This window comes from Solanum stenotomum, chromosome 8 (genome assembly GCF_019186545.1).
Source record: "Solanum stenotomum isolate F172 chromosome 8, ASM1918654v1, whole genome shotgun sequence".
In the NCBI taxonomy this organism is placed as follows: Eukaryota; Viridiplantae; Streptophyta; class Magnoliopsida; order Solanales; family Solanaceae; genus Solanum; species Solanum stenotomum.
The window spans coordinates 43,453,581-43,473,889 of NC_064289.1; the positions used below are offsets into that span (position 1 = coordinate 43,453,581).

At 39.3% G+C, this 20,309-nt stretch overlaps 2 protein-coding genes across 2 annotated transcripts in view; both read right to left on the bottom strand.

The window, feature by feature from the left end:
- The window catches only part of LOC125874890 (uncharacterized), a 942,258-nt gene that overhangs the window by 331,838 nt on the left and 590,111 nt on the right, over positions 1-20,309 (bottom strand). The window lies entirely within an intron of this gene.
- LOC125873814 (uncharacterized) lies at positions 55-4,121 on the bottom strand. Its single transcript, XM_049554662.1, has 7 exons — positions 3,869-4,121; positions 3,295-3,389; positions 2,788-2,968; positions 2,510-2,706; positions 1,335-2,380; positions 874-1,223; positions 55-284 (listed from the first exon to the last, which is right to left on the bottom strand). The coding sequence occupies exons 1-7, from the start codon at positions 4,119-4,121 to the stop codon at positions 55-57; spliced, it is 2,352 nt and encodes a 783-aa protein (XP_049410619.1).

Genomic DNA, 20,309 nt, shown 5'->3' on the forward strand with positions numbered 1-20,309 from the left:
ATGCCAAATAAAGGCATAAAACTGAATCTTGTTCCTTTTCTCCCTCAAGGCATTTCAGGCAGAAGAACAACTGAAATTTCCATCTGTAGTAAGCTTCGACACTGCTTGGTCAGGATTTTCTTGCTGGTACTGAAAGTGGGTATCTAGGATGTTAGCTACCATGCTGTGAGGAGCCTGCTGTATCACCATCTCCATGTTCCATTGGCCCTCAATCAGGAAGTCAGCCATAGTGCTGTTGTTGAACCTATTGTTTTCACTAGAAAAGTTGGCTAGGGGCAAAACTCCTAGCCAATTGTCCCACCAGAATGAACAGGTTCCAGAATTGATTTTCCAATGTATATGTTCCTCTTTCCTCAATTTGTTGTGCATTAAATGTTTCCAGGTTAAGGACTCACCAGTGTCCCATTTCTTGCTAATTGGATTGGATCTTTGACAATATTTAGCTCTCAAAAAATCCCCCCAAATAGTGTGTTTTGATCTAAAGATCCACCATTGCTTATATTGAAATGCCATGCACACATCTTTTAGATTTCTCATACCAATACCACCCTCCTCATTTGGAAAACTCAAATTCTTCCATAAGGACCAATTATATTTTTTCCTTTCATTTTTCCAACCCTAGAAAATATTAGCCATAAAGCTTTGAATTTGTTTGTTAACAGTAGAGGGAAGAGAGATATCAAGTGAATAGGAAGTGACTGTAACACATGTTTGACTAAAGTATTTCTGCCTCCATAGCTCAAATTTTTTGCCTTCCAAACTGTAATTTTGTCGACCACTTTGTTGATGAGATTAGAAAATTAATTATTCTTGGCCTGCCAATGTAAAGAGGACACCCAAGGTAAGTAATTGGACCCTCTTTTTGTTTGAAACGGGTGATCCTCTTAATCATGTCTTTAGTGCTGTTGAAGGCATTAGAATGGACCAAAAATTGGCTTTTGTCTTTGTTCAACAATTGTCCAGAAGTCTCCTCATAGATATTCAGAGTCTGCATAATTAGTTCAAGAGACTTTTTCCTTCCAGAAGTAAAAACGATAATATCATCTGCAAAGCTAAGGTGGTTAACTTGAGGGCCTTTCATCTCTATAAAGAAACCATGATATCCAGGATTGCTGTGAGCTCTGTTCAATGATCTAGAAAGGACCTCAGCCCCTAAAATAAATAGGGCAGGTGATAGGGGGTCACCTTGCTTCAGACCTCTAGTAGATTGAATGCAACCATACCTTTTTCCATTGACAATAATTGAGTACTAGTTATTTGCCATGGTCGTCCACACCATATTAATGAAAACCTCATTAAAGCCCATTTTCCTTAGAACTAAACATGTATAAGACCAAGAAACCCTATCATAGGCCTTTGCCATGTCTAATTTAATGACCACATTGCTCCAAATATTAGGCTTCTTAATCTGATGAATAATCTCTTGAGCTAGCATGATATTTTCTGAAATGTGTCTACGCTTGAAAATACCTGATTGATTAAGAGAAATCAGGTTGGGTAAGATAGGACCCAATCTCAAACTTGGAAGTTTAGAAATGATTTTGCTGGTAAGGCTACTAAGACTGATGGGCGTGAATTCAGAGAGCTTATTTGGATTCTTTACTTTGGGAAGCAACACAATACAAGAATGGGAAAGATAGTTGGGAACCATTTGCCCACTGAAGAAGTCCAGGATGACATTTAATAAGTCATGCTTGATAATTTTCCTGCACTTCTGAAAGAAACATCCATTCATACCATCTGGACCTGCTGCAGAATTGGGGTTCATAAAGAACACCACTTTTTTGAATTCCTCCATAGTAGGCTTGACAGTTGGCATGTCATTGTGTTCTTGATTAAGCATTCTGGGGATACAGTCAAGGTGACCCTCATTGATGAACTTGTTCTCCTCTGTAAATATTTGTTGAAAGTGATCACAAGCTTCCTTTGCAATATTCTCATCTCCTTGTATCCATTCCCCATCCTCTCTTAAAGGTCTGTTTATAAATAATCTCCTCCTTCTCCCTCTTATTAGGGAGCGAAAATACTTAGTGTTGCTGTCACCCTCTTTAAACCATTGGAACTGAGTTTTTTGCTTTAGGATGTACTCCTCCAACTTGAAGAATCGGATGTAATCAACATTAAGCTCATGTAGTGCAGTTCTATTCTCCTCTGTATTGGTTTGTATAAAGAGATCTTCAGCAGTTTTAACCCTGTTTTTATACTCCTTGACTTTGATAAAAATGTCACCAAATTCTCCCTCAGACCAAGCACTGAGAGTACAGGCTAATCTTTTGAGCTTCTGATGAAATCTCCACATGTTGTTTCCCTCCAGTTCCCTATCCCAGCAAGCTTGAACAATGTCAAGGAAATTGGGTTGGTTAGCCCAGCAGTTGAGAAACTAGAAATATTTAATATGATCTTCACTTCTAGCATTCATTTCCATCAATAGAGGACAATGATCTGATCCTACAGAGGGAAGGTGAATGATGGTTGTTTGTGGCATATTTTCCAGCCAAGAGTCATTTACCATAGCTCTGTCTAATATCTTCCACACCCTGCTGTGTATACCCCTTTTGTTGTACCATGTAAATTTCTGACCACTGAAACCAAGGTCCATAAGACCAAAAGCTTCAATTACAACAATGAATTCCAGACTTTTCCTCATATTGTAAGGCACCCCTCCCAGCTTCTCATCAATGGAAGTAATAACATTATAGTTACCCACTGCACACCAAGGGGAATTGGTCTTAGCAATAGAATGATATAACATTCTATCCTAGAGAGGTCTTCTAAGATGGTCCTTACACTTGGCATAGACAAAGGTATTAGGGAACTTGGTATGTAGCTCATTATGAACAATTTCACAAGTGATATGCTGCTCAGCCTCCTCTATAAAATTGTAGTCAACATCTAGATTCCAAAACAGCCAGATCTTGCCATTGCAGTTGCTAATAGCATTGTCCATAGCAAGTTGATGCTTTAAAGTCTGAACATGAAAGATATTTGAGAAGGGTTCCAGGATAGCCATTATAAAGATATGATGCATCTTCTTCAGCATTTTAAGCCTTTTCATAACACCCTAGGTGTTAATTCCCCTTACATTCCATTAAGTGTACTGATCATTGAGAAGATTTGGAAGTAAAAAGCCTGGTTTTTGGTCTGCCTGCAGTGACAGTGTTGATATCTTGATTTTTAAAATGAAATTTGTCATGATGAAAACCTCTTTGATATAGTCCCTGGTTGTCAGTCACTTGTTGAATTTCATTCTCCATGCTTTGATCTTTATGAGGACTAAATGCTTTGATAAAAAACATGACAAGTCTCATCATCATCATCAGGATCATGTAAAGACTGGTTATCCACATCTACTTCATCCTCAGAATTATCTACAACATATTCATCAATAGCTGGAACAATATTGGTTTGACAAGTATTGTGCCATTTTATCGGGAGGCACATTAGGAGGAGGAGTCATATACTGAGTCTGGAGAGGAGTAATATCCATTACCTGTTGATCATCCACCATAATAAACTTTTGGTACACTTCATCATTCTTTTGTTCCCCATGTTAATCACTCTCTTATTGCTTGTTCTGTCGCTTTTTAGCTGCTTCTCTCTGTTTCTTACTAGGTTTGTTTTTGCTCTTGGGAGTGGTTCCTTGGTGACTAATACTTGTTTTGTTTCACATATCTTTTTCCATTGCTCCATTGTTCTAACTATCAATTGTTCTTTCCTCAACTTGTTGTTTCCCCTGACATTTTCTGTAATAGTCATTGTTGCACCCCTGAATGTTTTTGCTGTTGTACCTATTGAAATCTCGGATTGTGTTGTTGAGTTTTAATGGTAGCAGACGCTCTAGGGTCTAAACTATGGTCAATGTGTATACCCTCATGCAGAACATGAGTCAGATTCCCCCATTTGGACACCCATTCCGGCATGTTAGTATGTTTCTCCTGACTTCCCCTATCCATCCCTCCTTCTACTTCAACATTACAGTTAAAAGGTGAAATATTGGGTTTTGTGGAGATTGGGAGCATAGAGTCAATACATGTGCTCTTGTTATTGTCCTTGCTTCTCTTTTGTATGCACTGTGCTTTTTGGCTATGGTCTATTTTTTGTTTGTGTTCGTGTTCCTCCATTGTTAGTATGCTCCTCACTATCTACATTTTGTTTCTCCTGCATGTTCAGATTGGTGAAAGAATTATGGTTATAGATGCTAGTTGTACCTATTTGCTGTTGTGTTTGTTGATGATGCTCCTTTGTCATATTGTCTTGTGATGAGGTTGGTCTTCATTCTGTTTACTGTGCTTTGTCATCTTGTTACTTGTTATTTCTCTTTTTCTGTACTTGCCATTCCTGTTCCTTTTGTTGGTCCAGTTGGTTTTGGTTGTTCCCTTCCTTGTTATTTAGGTTTTGCTTTTGTTCTTGTTCCCTTGTCTTGGTTTTTTTGTTATCATTTCCCTGTTGCACCTGCTCACCTTTATTTTTGTCTTTCTTTTCACTCTCCAACTCTTTCCTTTTCCTGAATTCCTCATCCCTTATTTTGAAGTTGTACTCGTCTATCATGTGGCCTTGATGTTTACAGTAGTCACAGTATGGAGGGATATTTTCATACTCAATTGGTTGCCATCTTCCTATAATGAGATCATCATCATCCAGCCCAATCCAGACATGTCTAGGTCTTGCCTTGGTTAGGTCTACTTGGACTTTTACCTTGGCCATACTAGCTCTGGTTCTTTTAATGGATGATGTATCCAGGTATAGGACTTTGCCTATAGATGATAAGAGGGGTGTTATAAACTCTTTCTTGAAGCAATGCGATGGCATACCTAGTAGTAATACCCATATAGGAACAATAGGGGTTTCTTCTTTAGGTCTAAAGTTAGGACTCCAGGTCTGAATTCTCATAAGCTTGCCCTCAATGGTCATTCTCTGTTGTGTCCACACTGTGTTATAATGTAGTTCATTTTCCAAGTCAATGAAAACATGTCTTGCATTATAATGGGCTATGTTGACCTCTCAATTTAGCTGAGTTTGCATAATGAAACTCTTTCTGATGAGTTCAACTTTTGGCATGGTGCTATTGAATTTTCCTATCAAGGATACATTTGCAATCCATAGCCAAAGTAGTCATGAAATCTTCCATGTCATAAATAACAACAGGGAGACCCTGTTTGGTGGTATGCCTGGGAGGTACCAATTCAATGGGAGCTACATTTTTTGCATGACATTGTCTTAGTCTTGCAGCCGTAGTTTGAACAATTGTATAGGGTGCAGGCTCTGTGATCTGGTCCTGTTTAGTATTTTGAATATCATTAGGCTTGGTGTCACCATTCGGTTTATTAGGGTGACTGATTTGCTGGCTTTTTTAGCTGAGGGGAATGTGTTTCTCAAAATTACTGGAGATTTTTGGGAAAGCATTATTGTAGCTATTTGGATCAGAAACTCTTCTTTCTATAACCTATTGAGTTTGAATCATTTTGTCCTTCCCATTACCCTGGTTCTGAGTAGCCTATTGATGGAAGTTATTGTCACTCCTTCCTTGCTCCTGTACAACTAAATTACCTACCTTTTGCCCCTTTGCATTGACATGTATATGGGCATCACTACTACTCAGACTTACAACATTGTGAATAGAAGAGGAGTTAGTCGACTTACCTGATTGAGTGCCCTCAGCATTAGGATCTTGGCTAACTGATATGGTGTTCCTAGCCTGCTGCACTTGCACATGATTGGCATTAATATCAAGGTTAGATTTAGTATCCTTACGTGTATTTTTTTGTCTTTTATTGCGTGGAGCTGTATCAGTGGGTTTAACTCCAAATGAGAATTGAGAGGAACTCTCTACATTCACCACTTCCATAATTGAGTGGTCAGGATTGCCCTGATGATCATTTAGACCTTGTGATCCTTGATCTTGTTTATTATATTGCACTTCAATGCCCTGATCATTCTCTGTTTGTTGAACTTGCTTTTGACAATTTGAGTCCTCATAATTATGGGAGGGGCTCCCTCGTTGATTGGTCCCTTGCCTATGTGTTTGAGATTTCGACTGGCGGTTGACTGTGGATTGAGCTTGAATTCCAACCAATCTTACTAGAACTTCTTTATGAGCTTGTTCTTTACTTAAATTAATGGATATGTCAGTAAGATGGACTTCATTATCAGTAGGATTACCCCTTTCAATTGTGTCACCATCATTTCTCACGTTTGCCAATGTCATACCATCGAAATTGTGGTCGCTGGCGATTTGACTGTCCAAATTGCTTGAAATTGCAGTGAGGTGTACCTCTTTACTAGGCGAAAAATCCGCAGTGCTCAAATCATCACGAATTTTCTAGGGAGATGCTCAAATTTGAAGGCGCATCTCAGGCGATTTGGTGGCGATTCGTGCAAAACTCGCCTCCTCAGATCTAACGAATGGCAAGAGGGCATCACTTGAATTTTAAGTATGTTGTAGCTCTTGATTAGGAGATTCATTCCCACTAAACAGATTTCCATAAGTCGACCTAATGCGATCTGGGGAAATAGTTTTTTGACTCCCAGCTAATTCCCTCTCCGAAGTCACGATGTTCATCGCTTCATTGTTATGGGAATTCACAGAGTTGTTGATGGAATTAGTGGGCGATTCTTGGTGGGTTTTGCTACTATGATCCAAGCGCCCCTATTGGGACTGGTCTGGCGGCCTAGAGAGACCTATTAGCGGCTCACGTGCCATTTTGGCGGTTCCACTAGCCATTACAGTTGTAGCCGTAAGGCCAAAAATTTGGGAGTGTTCAGCTTAGAGATAGAAATTAGAGAGAGAAAACAATTGTGAAATGGGAAAGCGATGGGTTTAGGGTTTAGGGTCTTCAGTTTATGGCTTAGGGTGTAAAGTCTAGAGTTTAACGCTTTGGGTATAGGGTTTTGGGTTGAACGTTTAGGGTTTAGGGTTTTGGGTTTGAGGTTAAAGGTTTAGGGTTGAGGGTTTAGGTTTAAGAATTTAGGGTTTAAGGTTTAGGGTTTATGCTTTAGGGTTTAGGATTTAGGTTTTAGGATTTACAGTTTAGGGTTTATGGTTTATGATTTAGGATTTAGGGTTTTGGGTTTAGGGTTTAGGGTTTAGGGTTTATGGTTTAGGTTAGGGTTTAGGGTTTAGGGTTTATGTTTTTGGGTTTAGGCTTTAGGGTTACGACTTTAATTTGGGTTTAGGGTTTAGGGTTTAGGGTTTAGAGTTTAGGGTTTATGGTTAAGGGTTTGGGGTTTAGGGTTTAGGTTTTAAGCTTAATGGTTTTGGGTTTAGGTTTAGGGTTAGGGTTTAGGGTTTAGGGTTTATGGTTTATGGTTTATGGTTTATGGTTTATGGTTTAGGGTTTAGGGTTTAGGGTTTAGGGTTTAGGGTTAGGGTTTAGGGTTTAGGGTTTATGGTTAGGATTTAGAGTTTTGATTTTAGGGTCTAGGGTTTAGGGCTTAGGGTTTAGGGTTTAGGGTTTAGAGTTTAGGATTTAGGGTTTAGGTTTAGGGTTCAGGGTTTAGAGTTTGGAATTAGGGTTTAGGGTTTAGGCATTTGGCTTTAGGGTTAGGGTTTAGTGTTTAGGATTTTTTTTTAATTTGAAGGACCCTTGGAGGATTCCGGGGCTTAGCTACACCCCAAGGCCTTAACATAGATAAAAAAGCACAATTACATGGAGGGGGACATAAACCTTACATCCACTTAAAGGTGGTATAAGAGTTGGTAGCCCATTAAGTAACCTTAGTAGATTCACCAACTCTTTCCCAAACTACTAATGAGCCTATCATCTAAGCACCTATGTGAGAGGACTCCTTGCGATACAAAGAATCTAGGAAAGCGTAAATGAGGGAGACTCTCCCTTTACAAGAAAAAGACTAAAAAAAAATGTTTCCTATCAAGGGACAGTTTGTATGGAGTTGACTAATAGAGCATCCAAAAAAGAGGGCCTGAAGAAGTTCTGGCTTCTTCATAGTACCTCTAGGCTATCAAAAATTAAGGTGGTTCCTTAATTCTCTTCAATTTTCTTCTTCTAAAGCTTGTCATACCTGCGAGGTCTTGCTAAAGATAAGTTGCTGTCAGTTTAGGGAGTTGTTGGATGTTGAAGTACACGTGAGGACTGGTAAGGTGGTGACTGTGTTTGGAGAGTGACTCTGCCACAAAATTGGCTTCCCTAAGAGTATGAATACAATTGAAGTGAGTGAATTGAGTTACAATTTGTTGAAGCTTTTGCATTTGGAATGAGATGGACCACGGAGCTGTTGTGCTGTTCATAAGCCAATCCACAAGGAGTTGGGAATCAACTTCAAGGATCACATTCTGATAATTCAATTGTATACACCAAGATAAGCAAAATATAGTAGCCTCCACCTCCGCTTGGTTGTTGGTTCCTTCACCTAACGGAGTTGAAAATGTAAAGATAGTTTCTCCCAAAGGATTCCTGAGAACTCCTCTTGCTCCTATGTTTCCTAGATTAATTAAGGAACTCCCATCCGTGTTTAATTTAACCCACCTGGCTGGTGGTGTATTTCACTGGATAGCAGTGACCTTAGCGTCGTGAGTACATTTCTCAATGAGTGTACATAGCTTGTTCCATCCCAGAGGCCAAGATATATATGGAAAATCTGTATGCAGCAGCTTGAAGGTGTCCAAAATCACTAAATTTTTACTCTTGCAATGTTGGACTGTTTGCCCCCATACTTTTTAGCACATCTATTTTTCCACAAATTCCAACAAATAAAGATTGGAGTTGATTGGAGGATAAGCTTGTGTGCTTCGTTATAGTGAGTTTCTAGAACTCCACCACCTCATGATCATGTTTCTAAGAGGCAGAAAGTCAGTTTGGATGCCTAAACAAACAGCAAAAAATCTCCAAACATTCTTGGCGAAGTTCCCTGTATTAAAAGTATGTTCAATGGTGTCTGCGCCTGGAGAGTGACAACAGCAGCAGTCACTTGGTTCGATTCCAAAAGTAGAATGCTTTTCGTTGGTAGGGAGTTTGCCTCTTATTGTTCTCCATAACAAGAAAGAACATTTGAAGGGAATATTTCGATTCCAAGTGTAGGAGTTAAACTTGGTTTTGGCTCTTTTTCTCTAATAATATCCCAGGCAGAAGAGACAGTAAAGAGGCCACTCGAATTGAGACTCCATACTGCCAGGTCTGGATTAGCTTGCTGTAAGTGTATTTGAGTGGACAGAATTTCAGGTAATTGGTTCTGAGGAGATAGCCTGATCAATTTGTCGACATTCCACTGCCCATTTGCCATAAAATCAACGATAGTTTCATTGTCGAATATGTGGCTAGTGGTAGTGAATTGAGCTAATGGTCCTACTCCTAACCAGTTGTCCCACCAAAAAGAACAAGAACCATTTTTAATTTTCCATTGGATATGTTTTTCCACCCTATGTTTGTTTCTCATAAGTATCTTCCATGCTTGAGACTCTCCCGTATCACATTTTTCGCTTATGGGATTAGACCTTTGGCAATATTTTGCTTTAAGAAATTCTCCCCAAAGTGTTTGCTTGGTTCTAAAGATCCACCAATGTTTGAATTGGAATGATTGACAAACATCACTCATTTGCCTCACTCCAATTTCCCTTTCCTCATAAGGAAAGCTGAGATTTTTCCATGACGACCAATGATACTTTTTCTTGTCATCCCTTCGTCCCCAAAAAAAGTCAGCCATAATACCTTGAATCTGTTTAAGAGTACTAGAGGGGGGGGGGGAATAGTAAAAAGAATATGGATTGGCATGGATTGAAGAACATGCTTAATCTAGGTGGCTTTACCCCCATAACTTAGCATCTTAGATTACCAACCAATGATTCTATTCACTATCTTGCTGATGAGTTCAGAAAAGTAGATAAGTCTAGGTCTTCCAATAAAGAGTGGACAACCAAGATAAGTAATAAGAGCCTAGTTTTGATGAAAACCAGTATACCTTTTAATTATATCACACGTAGTTCTGAAGGCATTAGGATGGAGCAGAAAATGGCTCTTGTCTTTGTCGATGAGTTGACCAGAGATCCTTTCATATGTAGCTAAAATTTGCATGATGAGCTTGAGAGAATCCTTCCTCCCTGAAGTGAAAATTATGATGTCATCCGCAAAACTTAGGTGGTTAATCTGAGGACCTCTCATCTCCATATAGAAGCCATGATAAAGAGGATGCTGGTGGAGTCTGTTCAGAAACCTAGCTAACACCTCAGCACCTAAAATAAATAGGGTTAGGGATAGTGGATCACCTTGTTTAAGGCCTCTAGTTGAATGGAAGAAATCATACCTTCTACCATTAAGAATGATAGAGTACCAATTGTTAGCCAAAATTCTCCATATCATGTCAATGAAAACCTCTTCAAAACCTATTTTTCTCAGGATCAAACAATTATATGACCATGAAACCCTGTCATAGGGTTTTTCCATATAAAGCTTGATCACAAAATTGCTTCCAATAATAGGTTTCTTAATTTGATAGATAATTTCTTGAGCTAACATAATGTTCTCCGATATTCTTCTACCTTTTACAAATCCTGATTGATTTGGAGAAATCAGACTAGGTAATATAAGAGCTAATCTAAGACATAATAGCTTAGAAATAATCTTGGTAATGAAGTTACTCAATCTTATGGGCCTGAATTCATTGAGTCTGTTAGGGTTCTTCACTTTGGAAAGGAGAATAAGACAGGCATGTGAAAAATATTTAGGGATCATCTGGCAACTGATAAATGCTTGAATCACAGCCATCAAGTCATTGTTGATAATATTCCAGCATTTTTGGAAGAAATAACCATTCATACCATCCGGTCCATCAGCTGAATTGGGATTCATGGAATAGACTACTTCCTTAAGCTCATTAATGGTATGAATTTCTTTCAGTCTGTCATTGTGCTCCTGGCTGACCATTCTTGGAATGCATTCCATAGGGAGTTCATCAATCTTTTTTTCCTCTCCTGTGAATATATGCTTAAAATGATCGCATGCTAGCTTTGCAATATGTTCATCTCCTTGTATCCATTCCTCATTATCATTGAAGATTTTATGGACAAATAATCTTCTCCTTCTTCCTCTAATCAAGGCATAGAAGTATTTGGAGTTCCCATCACCTTCTTTAAACCATTGCAACTGTGATTTTTGTTTAAGGATAGCATCTTCCAAATTCATGTATCTAATATATTCAATATTAATACCATGAAGTTCTTCTCTATGTTTCTCTGTGTTGTTTTAAAGGAGGTTGTCTTCAGCTACCTTGACTCTTTCCTCAAATTCCTTGACCCTAGCATAAATATCACCAAATTGTATCTTGGACCAAGCACTAAGAGTAGAAGCCAATCTCTTCAATGTTTGATGGAAGGTCTACATGGGATTTCCTTCCATTGGTCTGTTCCAGCATGTAGAGACTGTCTCCTCAAAGGAAGGTTGCTCAACCCAATAGTTAAGGAATCTGAAATATTTGATGCAATTATCAAGCCTGGTAGTCATTTCCATAAGTAATGGGTAGTGATCAGACCCTACAGAAGGGAGGTGGGTGATGCAAGTGTGAGGCATGTTTTGCAAACAATTATCGTTAACCATTGCCCTATCAAACCTCTTCCAAATTCTGAAATTGATACCCCTTTGATTAGACCAAGTGAATTTAGGTCCATTAAATCCCAAATCCATGAGTCCACATGCCTCAATAACGCTAATGAACTCTAGACTTTTTCTCATATTGTATGGAATACCTCCCAATTTTTCATCAATGTCAGTTATGACAATAAAGTCACCAACTGTACACCAAGGAGTGGTATCTCTAATATTAGCAATGTGAAGTAATCTGTCCCACAGAGGTTCCCTGAGATAGTCTTTGCATTTGGCATACGCAAAGGTCTTCATATAATTACCCTGAACTTCAGTGTGGCTGATTTCACAAGTGACCTGCTGTTCATCAGCTTCTAATACAGTAGAAGAGATGTCAGTGTTCCAAAAAAGCCAAAATTTTCCATTGATGTTACTTGTAGCATGATCCATGGCAAAAGTACCTTTAAACATGTTGATATTGTTGTTTTCAGAGAAAGGTTCTAATACTGCAATAATAGACACATGATGGATATTTTTGAGTCTTTCCATAACACCGTGGGTATTGATTCCTCTAACATTCCATATGATTGTACTAATCATTTGGATGATCTAGAAGTGAAGAGTCTAGTATTTGGTCTTCCTGCTGTCATAGGAATAGGAGAAACAAGTTTTTTGAGGGGAAGTCTGTCAAGGTGGATCCCTCTGGGACAAAGGCCTTGTTTGTTAGTGACTTGCTGAATTTCTTTTTCTAGTGTATTGTCATTGTTGGGACTGAAAGCTTTGATTAGTACTTCACTAATCTCATCATCCTCTTCTTAATCATTACTAGGCAAATTATCAGCATCAAATTCATCTTCTGAATTTTCCACATCATATTCATCTCTAACTGTGACCTTGGATTGATCTGGAGAATTCCCAGAGGTAGGGGTAGTATATTTAGCTTTAAGGGGGGGCACATCCATAATCTGGTCCATCATTATGAAGTCTTTGCAGGGATTTTCTTCAGGATGACTGTCATTAGGAATCTGTTCTTGGTGTTGTTGTTCTGCCTGTTTTCTCTTGGCAGCTTCATATCAATAAGGAAGGTAACAATCAGCCAAAAGGTTCTATGGACAAGGATATGGGACACTATTGATCACATTTTTTCCGCTGGACACTTTGCCAACCACATTTGGCACCTGCACTCAACTATGTTTGGAGTTAGGCAGGATAGGATTCCTCTGAACAATCTGATCACGAGATGGTGGACCATGGAATATAGAAATGAGGTTCAGAAATTCCTATATCATGCAATGCCTATCATCATCAGCTGGAACCTCTGGAAGAACAGGTGCTTAGCTAAATATGGAGGGAAACAACCTAGCATCACAAGCGTCAAATTCATGATCTTTAAAGACATTTCCCTCCTTCTCAATACTGTCTTTCCCTATCTGCAATGGCCTAGCTCTTGCCAGGAACTTCTCAACTATGTCCAGCAATGCTCTTATGAAATAGGCGTCAGACCTGTCATCTGGAGCAAACCACCTGTAAGCTACTGTAAATTGAACACTGATGGTAGTGCATTAGCGAATCTTGGCAAGATAGGAGGGGGAGGCATTCTCAGAGACCAAGCAGAGGATCTTATATTTGCATTCACAGTACCTCTTGGTACAGGCACCAATAACCAGGTAGAAGTCCAGGGAGCTGTGTTTGGTCTTAACTGGTGCTATTAACATGGCTACAGGAAGATTGTGCTAGAAGTGGACTCAGAACTCCTCACTCACTGGCTAAATCTCAATATTAATTCTCCATGGAAGATACAATAATATGTTCAGGAGCTACAAAACCTCATTCAACAGATAGAAGCATTCCAATGTCTCCATACCTACATAAAAGGTAACACCAGGGCTGACTTTCTTGCCAAGTTGAGCCACAAGAAAGACATTCCTCAATTATTTTAGACTCTCAACCAAGTACCTGTTCCGGTCAAAGGAAGCTACTTATTGGAGAAGATGGGTATGATCAATTTCAGAAGAAGGAAGCTGAAAAGTATTAAAAAACCACCGTGATTAAGGTGTTTTCCTTTTCAACTTGACTATGTCTAAAAGTAGGTATAATTATTTTGAATAGGCCTTTATTCTTTCCTTTTGTTAGGGGAGAGTCTCCCTTATTTATGTTTTCCTAGTTTCCTTGTATTGAGGGGAGTCCTCTCCTTAGGTGCTTTGTACTAGGTTTCATTTTTATAGTATGGGGATGGGTTGAATCTCCTTAGTAGGAAGTTCTACCCCTGAACCAACATAGGTCCGGAGGTAAGGGTTTATGTCCCCCTCCTTGTACTTATTTTATTTTTATTTTTATTAATGTTAAGGCCTGGGGGTGTTGCTAAGCCCCTGACCCACCCAAGGATCATTAAAATTAAATAAAAACACAATAAAACCTATAACCTAAATCTAAACTCTAAACCCTAATTCCTAAACCTAAACCTAATTCCTAAACCCTAAAACCTAAACCCTAAACGTAACCTTAAATCAATACCTAATCCCTAAATTCAAATTCTAAACCCTAAAACCTAAACCCTAATCCTAAATCCTAAACCCTAAACCCTAAATCATAAACTCTAAATGTTAAACATTAAACCCTAAATCCTAAATCCTAAATCCTAAATCCAAACTCTAAACCCTAAACCCTAAATCCTAAACTCTAAACCCTAATCCTTATCGCATCCTCATTTGATGAATTTTTTCTTTCTCTAATTTCTCTATCTAAAAATAGCGCTCAAAATTCTGCTCATAACAGCTATATTCACACCTGATACACGCACTGCCTGAATGGCGCGTGAGCCGCCGGTGGAGCTCTCCCGGCCACCAGACGAGGACCAACTGGAGCGCCATGGTAAGAGCAACAAAACCCATCTAGCCACGCCCCATAATTCATCCTACAGCTCCTCGAATTTGCAAAATACTGAAGCGATCAACACTGCGATTTCGGAGAGGGAGCTGGACGGAATTCGTAAAATCAATTCCCCAGAGGTTCATGTTTCGATTCATGGAAAATCGATTGCTGTTGTGAAATCACCTAATCACAATCTATATTCGACCAAAAATCCAACTGATTCTATCGTCCCAATCGAGAGATCTCGCGAGGCGAATTTGGAGAGAAACGCAAATAAATCGCCAGAAATGCGCACTCAAATTCGACGATCTTCGAGTCAAGTTCTTGCAGATCCAACTACTGGGGATTACTCCCCACAACTGGAGGTTCATCTCACTGAAATTTCGAGTGAAATGGACGGTGGAATCAGCGGCGAGGAAGATTCCGGCGAAACTCGAGGTCAAATCGCCGGAGTTCATGGAACTTCAGTTAGAGGAACTAATTCTCCTCCTATGGACGTCCATCTTTCAGACAGACCCAATAATGTCAATGGAGGAAACACCGGAAAAACCAATCCAAGGCAATCAATGGATACTCTTACTGATGATCCATTGACATTGATCAGAAGGAAATCACAGGCCACTCAGCATATTGAAGAGGAAACTGCTGCAATGGAAACACATAATCCTAGCAAACAACAGGACACAAATCAATCTAATGAGGCCCAATCTTCCAATTTTTCCTTTGGTATTGTAGGTAATCCCAGGAACTTAACATCACCTCTTTCATCTGATGCACTGCAGGTCACAGCAATATCGGACAAAGAAGTTGAGGAACCTGATAAGGATCAACAAAAAAAGGCTCAAGAACCTGGTCAAGGACATCAGGAGCAAATCACAGAAACACAGGACATACCAAATCAACACAAAATAACAGAAAGGAACAAAGATAATCAGCAACAAAGGAATGGGCAATTACAAAATGAAACGAATGTACAGAGCAGTAGGCAGAGTGAATTCTCGAAACAGGTTGATAATCAAACTCATGGAGGAAAGGATAGTCAAAAAGATCAAAGTAAGGCCAGTACTCAGCATGAATCGACTGATGCAACTCAGAATAGCAAGGAAAAGGCCAACATTCACTACCAACAAAACTTTCCTAGAATCTCCAACAATTACGCCAGGTATGATCCTAATCTCCAAAAGAATAAGAATGTTGCTAGTCAGGATAACTATACTTATAATCAAGGTGATGAGGGACTACTAAACAAGCAACACCATCCTCAAGCTCCCAATAAGAATAAACTGGACAACACCCCGGAACCTGCCCCTTTTACTATAATTCAATCATTTGCTGCTAAGCTTAGATATAATCAATCTAAGGCTGAAACCCCTATTGAATTGAATAATCCTATCCATACCAATAGACAAGGACTGCCGGCTGTGTTATTAGAAGAAGATGATTATAATAACAAGTTGGCGGAAAGCTGTAAATACACTCTAGTGGGTAAATTTACCAATACCATGCCTAAAATGGAGGTGATTAGGAAAAGTTTCATACTGCAGACTCAGTTATCTGGGGGAGTTAAAATAGCTCATTATAATTCTCGACATGTTTATATTGATTTGGATAATGAGTTTGATTATGTTACGGTTTGGACTAAGCAAAGAATGAGCATTGATGGCCAACTAATGAGAATACAAACCTGGACACCTGAATTTACCCCTGAGGAAGAAACACCTATAGTTCCTATATGGGTAGCACTGCCTGAACTCCCATGACACTGCTACAACAAAGTCCTCTTGACGACTATGTTGAGTTCTATTGGTAAAGTGCTATACCTTGATTCTCCCACTGCTCAAAAGACTAGAGGCGGCATGGCCAGAGTGAAGATCCAAATCGATCTCACCAAGCCACGACCACCCCATGTTTGGATGGGATTTAAGAACTCAGACCCCAATAAAGGAAGGTGGCAAAAGGTGCAATATGAAGGGATCCCAGACTACTGCATGTACTGTAAACATCAAGGGCATATAGATAATGTGTGTACTATCAAAAGAAGAGATGAGGACTTCAAAAAGAGGAGAGAAAAGGAAGCTGAAAAACAAAACAAACCTAAGGGTGATCTAGAGAAAGGAGGTACTAAAGTAATGCAGACACAAGACAAGGACAAAACAGAGACAAACACTAAGACACAAGATCAACAAGTGATAGTGATTCAACATACAAGCCAGCAACAGACAACTGCTACTAGAGTGCAGACACACCAAAAACTGGAACAAGTAGACCAAGCAGAGCAATGGCAGATTCAGAAGAGGAAACAACACAGAAATCAGGATCAGGCTCATCCCAAGACTGCATGGAGACCTGTCTCACCTCCACCAAAAAATACCAAGGATATTATGCAAAAGGCTTCAGCAGTACCAGGTATAACTCCTACACTCTCTATTCATAATAACTACATTAATTTAGAAATGCAGGAGCAGCAAAGCATAGGCAATAGTGCAGAATGCAACAAGAACAAAATTTCAGACCAAGAGATGCAAGCAACACAAGGGTCAGATAAAGACTCACCTTCTTTCAACCACAACAACAAAGCAGGTAAGCACAAGGAACATAATACAAACAATAAAAACACAGGTATGGACTCTGTTATCCCTACAACCCAACACCTCACTATATGTTCTTTGAATACTGTTATGTGTATTGATGAAGTTGAAGGAGGGATGGATGGGGGATGCAAGGAGAAACCTATTAACTTGCAGGAAGGGGTATCCAAAGGGGGGAATTTGACTCATGTTCTGCATGAGGTTGATCACACTGACCCTAGGCTGGACTATAGAACCCCTGCTACCACTATTGCAAGACACAACAAGCAGAGTAATCAAAAACAACCCAGCCCAAATAAAGGAGATGATACTGGTCAGCTGCAGGAAGACCCAGGGATACAGAATATAGAGAACCTGGAACGTTTGCAAGATGATGATACTGGTCTCCTTCAAGTAGAACAAGGGTCACAGGTTGACAGGGACAATGGTCAGAAATTGCAGAGTTCAAGAGGTAATGATGGTCAGCACACTCCTGATAACAACCAGAATGATGAAGGGAATCAGACTAGTCTCGAGAATCAGCACCAGCAACACAGCAAGAACTCCCCAGGGAAAGTATCCAATAATAAATCTAGAGGTAAATTGAGCAAGAAAAAAAGAGAATCTATCAAGAGAAAACAACAAAAGGAGGTTGAAAATCAAAGAAACAATAGACAGAAATCAGATTATGATGTGGTAAATTCAGAGGATGAATTTGATGAAGACACTCAATCTCTCAATGAAGCTGATGATGATGAGGAAGGGGACGAAACCAGTGCTCATTTGATCAAGGCTTTTGGGTCTACTTTTCGAAGTGAATTCCAAGCAGAGATTCAAGAAGTGGCAGATCAACAAGGCTTATCTCCAAGGGGTAGAAAACAAGTCAGGCAGCTCATTAAATCAGCATCTATCAGTACATCTGCTAAATCTAGCAGGCCTAACACTAGGTCCAAGAGCAAAGGTTTTTAATGATTAGTACAATATGTTGGAATGCTAGGAGCATCAACACCCAAGGTTCTTTGGAAAGAATCCAAAATCTCAAGAAAATGCATAATCTTTCTATGATAGCTATTCTTGAACCTTTTGCAAACAACTCCCAAATCAATCAATACAAACTCTTGTTATCTATGGACAATGCTACTTGTAATCACAATGGCAAAATTTGGCTGTTTTGGAGCAATGACATTGAAGGTGAAGTATTGGAAATACATGATCAACACATCACTTGTTCTATGAAGCATGTAGAGCATAAAGAAAAGTTTGTGGTTTCTTGCATTTATGCCAAATGCAGAGAGCAGCTGAGAAGACCTCTCTGGGACAGATTGTTCTAATTTTCTAACATGGATACCCCTTGGTGTACCATAGGGGATTTTAATGTTATTACATCTACTGAGGAAAAGTATGGTGGTATACCTTACAACATGAACAAAAGTCTAGATTTCATTAGCATTATTGAGGCAAGTGGACTAATGGATATTGGGTATAGTGGTCAACATTATACCTGGTGTAATCAGAGGGCAGCAGAGGCCAGAGTGTGGAAAAGGCTGGACAGAGCTATGGTCAATGATAAGTGGCTGGAGCTCATGCCCCAAACTACCATTACTCACCTCCCTTCTGTCGGTTCTGATCATTGTCCACTACTCATGGAAATGGAAGCTCGATCTGAACACAAAGTCAAGTATTTTAAATTCCTTCACTGCTGGATAGAAAATGCGAATTTTTTAGATATTGTTAAAGAATGTTGGCAGAAGAAGATCTCTGGGAATCCTATGTGGCGACTGCATCAAAAGATGAAATTATTAGCTTCCACTTTGAGTACTTGGTCCAAGAAGGAATATGGCAATATTTTTTCTAATGTTATTAATTTTGAGGAGCAAGTCAAAGCTGCTGAAGAAGATGTCATACATCAAAACACTGAAGAAAATAGAACCAAGCTTCATCTTATCAATGCTCAATATATCAAGTATCTTAAATTGGAAGCTTCCATCCTCAAACAGAAAACTCAACTCCAATGGTTCAAGGAAGGAGATACTAATTCTAAATATTTCCACTCCATAATGAGGGGTAGGAGGAGAAAGCTATTCATCCACAAGATCTGTACTGCTGAAAATGTTTGGATACAAGAGGAAGAAAACATTGCTAAGGTTGCCTGTGACTACTTCCAAAACATGTTTTCAGGTCATGATGACAGGATCAGGGAAGAAATTCTTAACTGCATCCCTAGAATGGTAACAGAAGAACAAAATCAGACTCTCCAACAGATGCCTACTCTGGAAGAATTGACTCAAGTGGTGTTCTCCATGAACCCAAATTCTGCAGCTGGTCCGGATGGTTTTGGAGGAAAATTTTATCAACATTGCTGGGAAATTATCAAAGAAGATGTGTTGAGTGCTGTCCAATATTTCTTCTGTGGATATACTATGCCTAAGTTTATGTCTCATGCTTGTTTGGTATTACTTCCTAAAGTTGAGCACCCCAACAAGTTCAATGAATTCAGACCCATCAGTTTGAGTAATTTTTCCAATAAAATTATCTCCAAGCTGTTAAGTCTCAGACTAGCCCCTATTTTACCTCAGTTTATTTCTGAAAACCAATCTGGCTTTGTTAAGGGTCGGAGCATATAAGAGAATATTATGCTTGCTCAGGAAATCACTCATGGCATTAAAAAACCCAATGAAGGTGACAATGTGGTTATTAAACTAGACATGACCAAGGCATACGATAGAGTGTCTTGGTCTTACACTTGTTTAGTTCTGAGAAGAATGGGTTTTGGAGAAATGTTTATTGATCTAGTATGGAGAACTATGAGCAACAATTGGTACTCTGTGATTATTAATGGTGGTAGACATGGTTTCTTTCATTCCACCAGAGGGCTCAAACAAGGAGATCCACTATCCCCATCCCTATTTATTTTAGGAGCTGAAATACTCTCTAGGATGCTCAATATGCTTCATCATCATCAGCGGTACAAAAACTTTCAGATGGAGATCAGGGGACCTCAAATTAATCACCTAAGTTTTGCAGACGACATCATCATCTTCTCCTCCACTACCAGGGATACTCTCCAGATGATCATGAAGACTCTTTCCACTTATGAATCAGTATCTGACCAGCTTATTAACAAGGAAAAAAGTCACTTCATGGTTCCAGAAAATACTCCTCAAGAGAACATTGTAATGATCAGAGAAGTCACTGGTTTCAATCAGAAAGTTAGCCCTATTACTTACCTTGGCTGTCCACTATACATTGGAGGCCAGAGAATTATTTATTACTCTGATTTGGTGGCTAAAATTACAAGGAAAATTTCCGGATGGCAATCTAGAATGTTAAGCTTTGGGGGCAA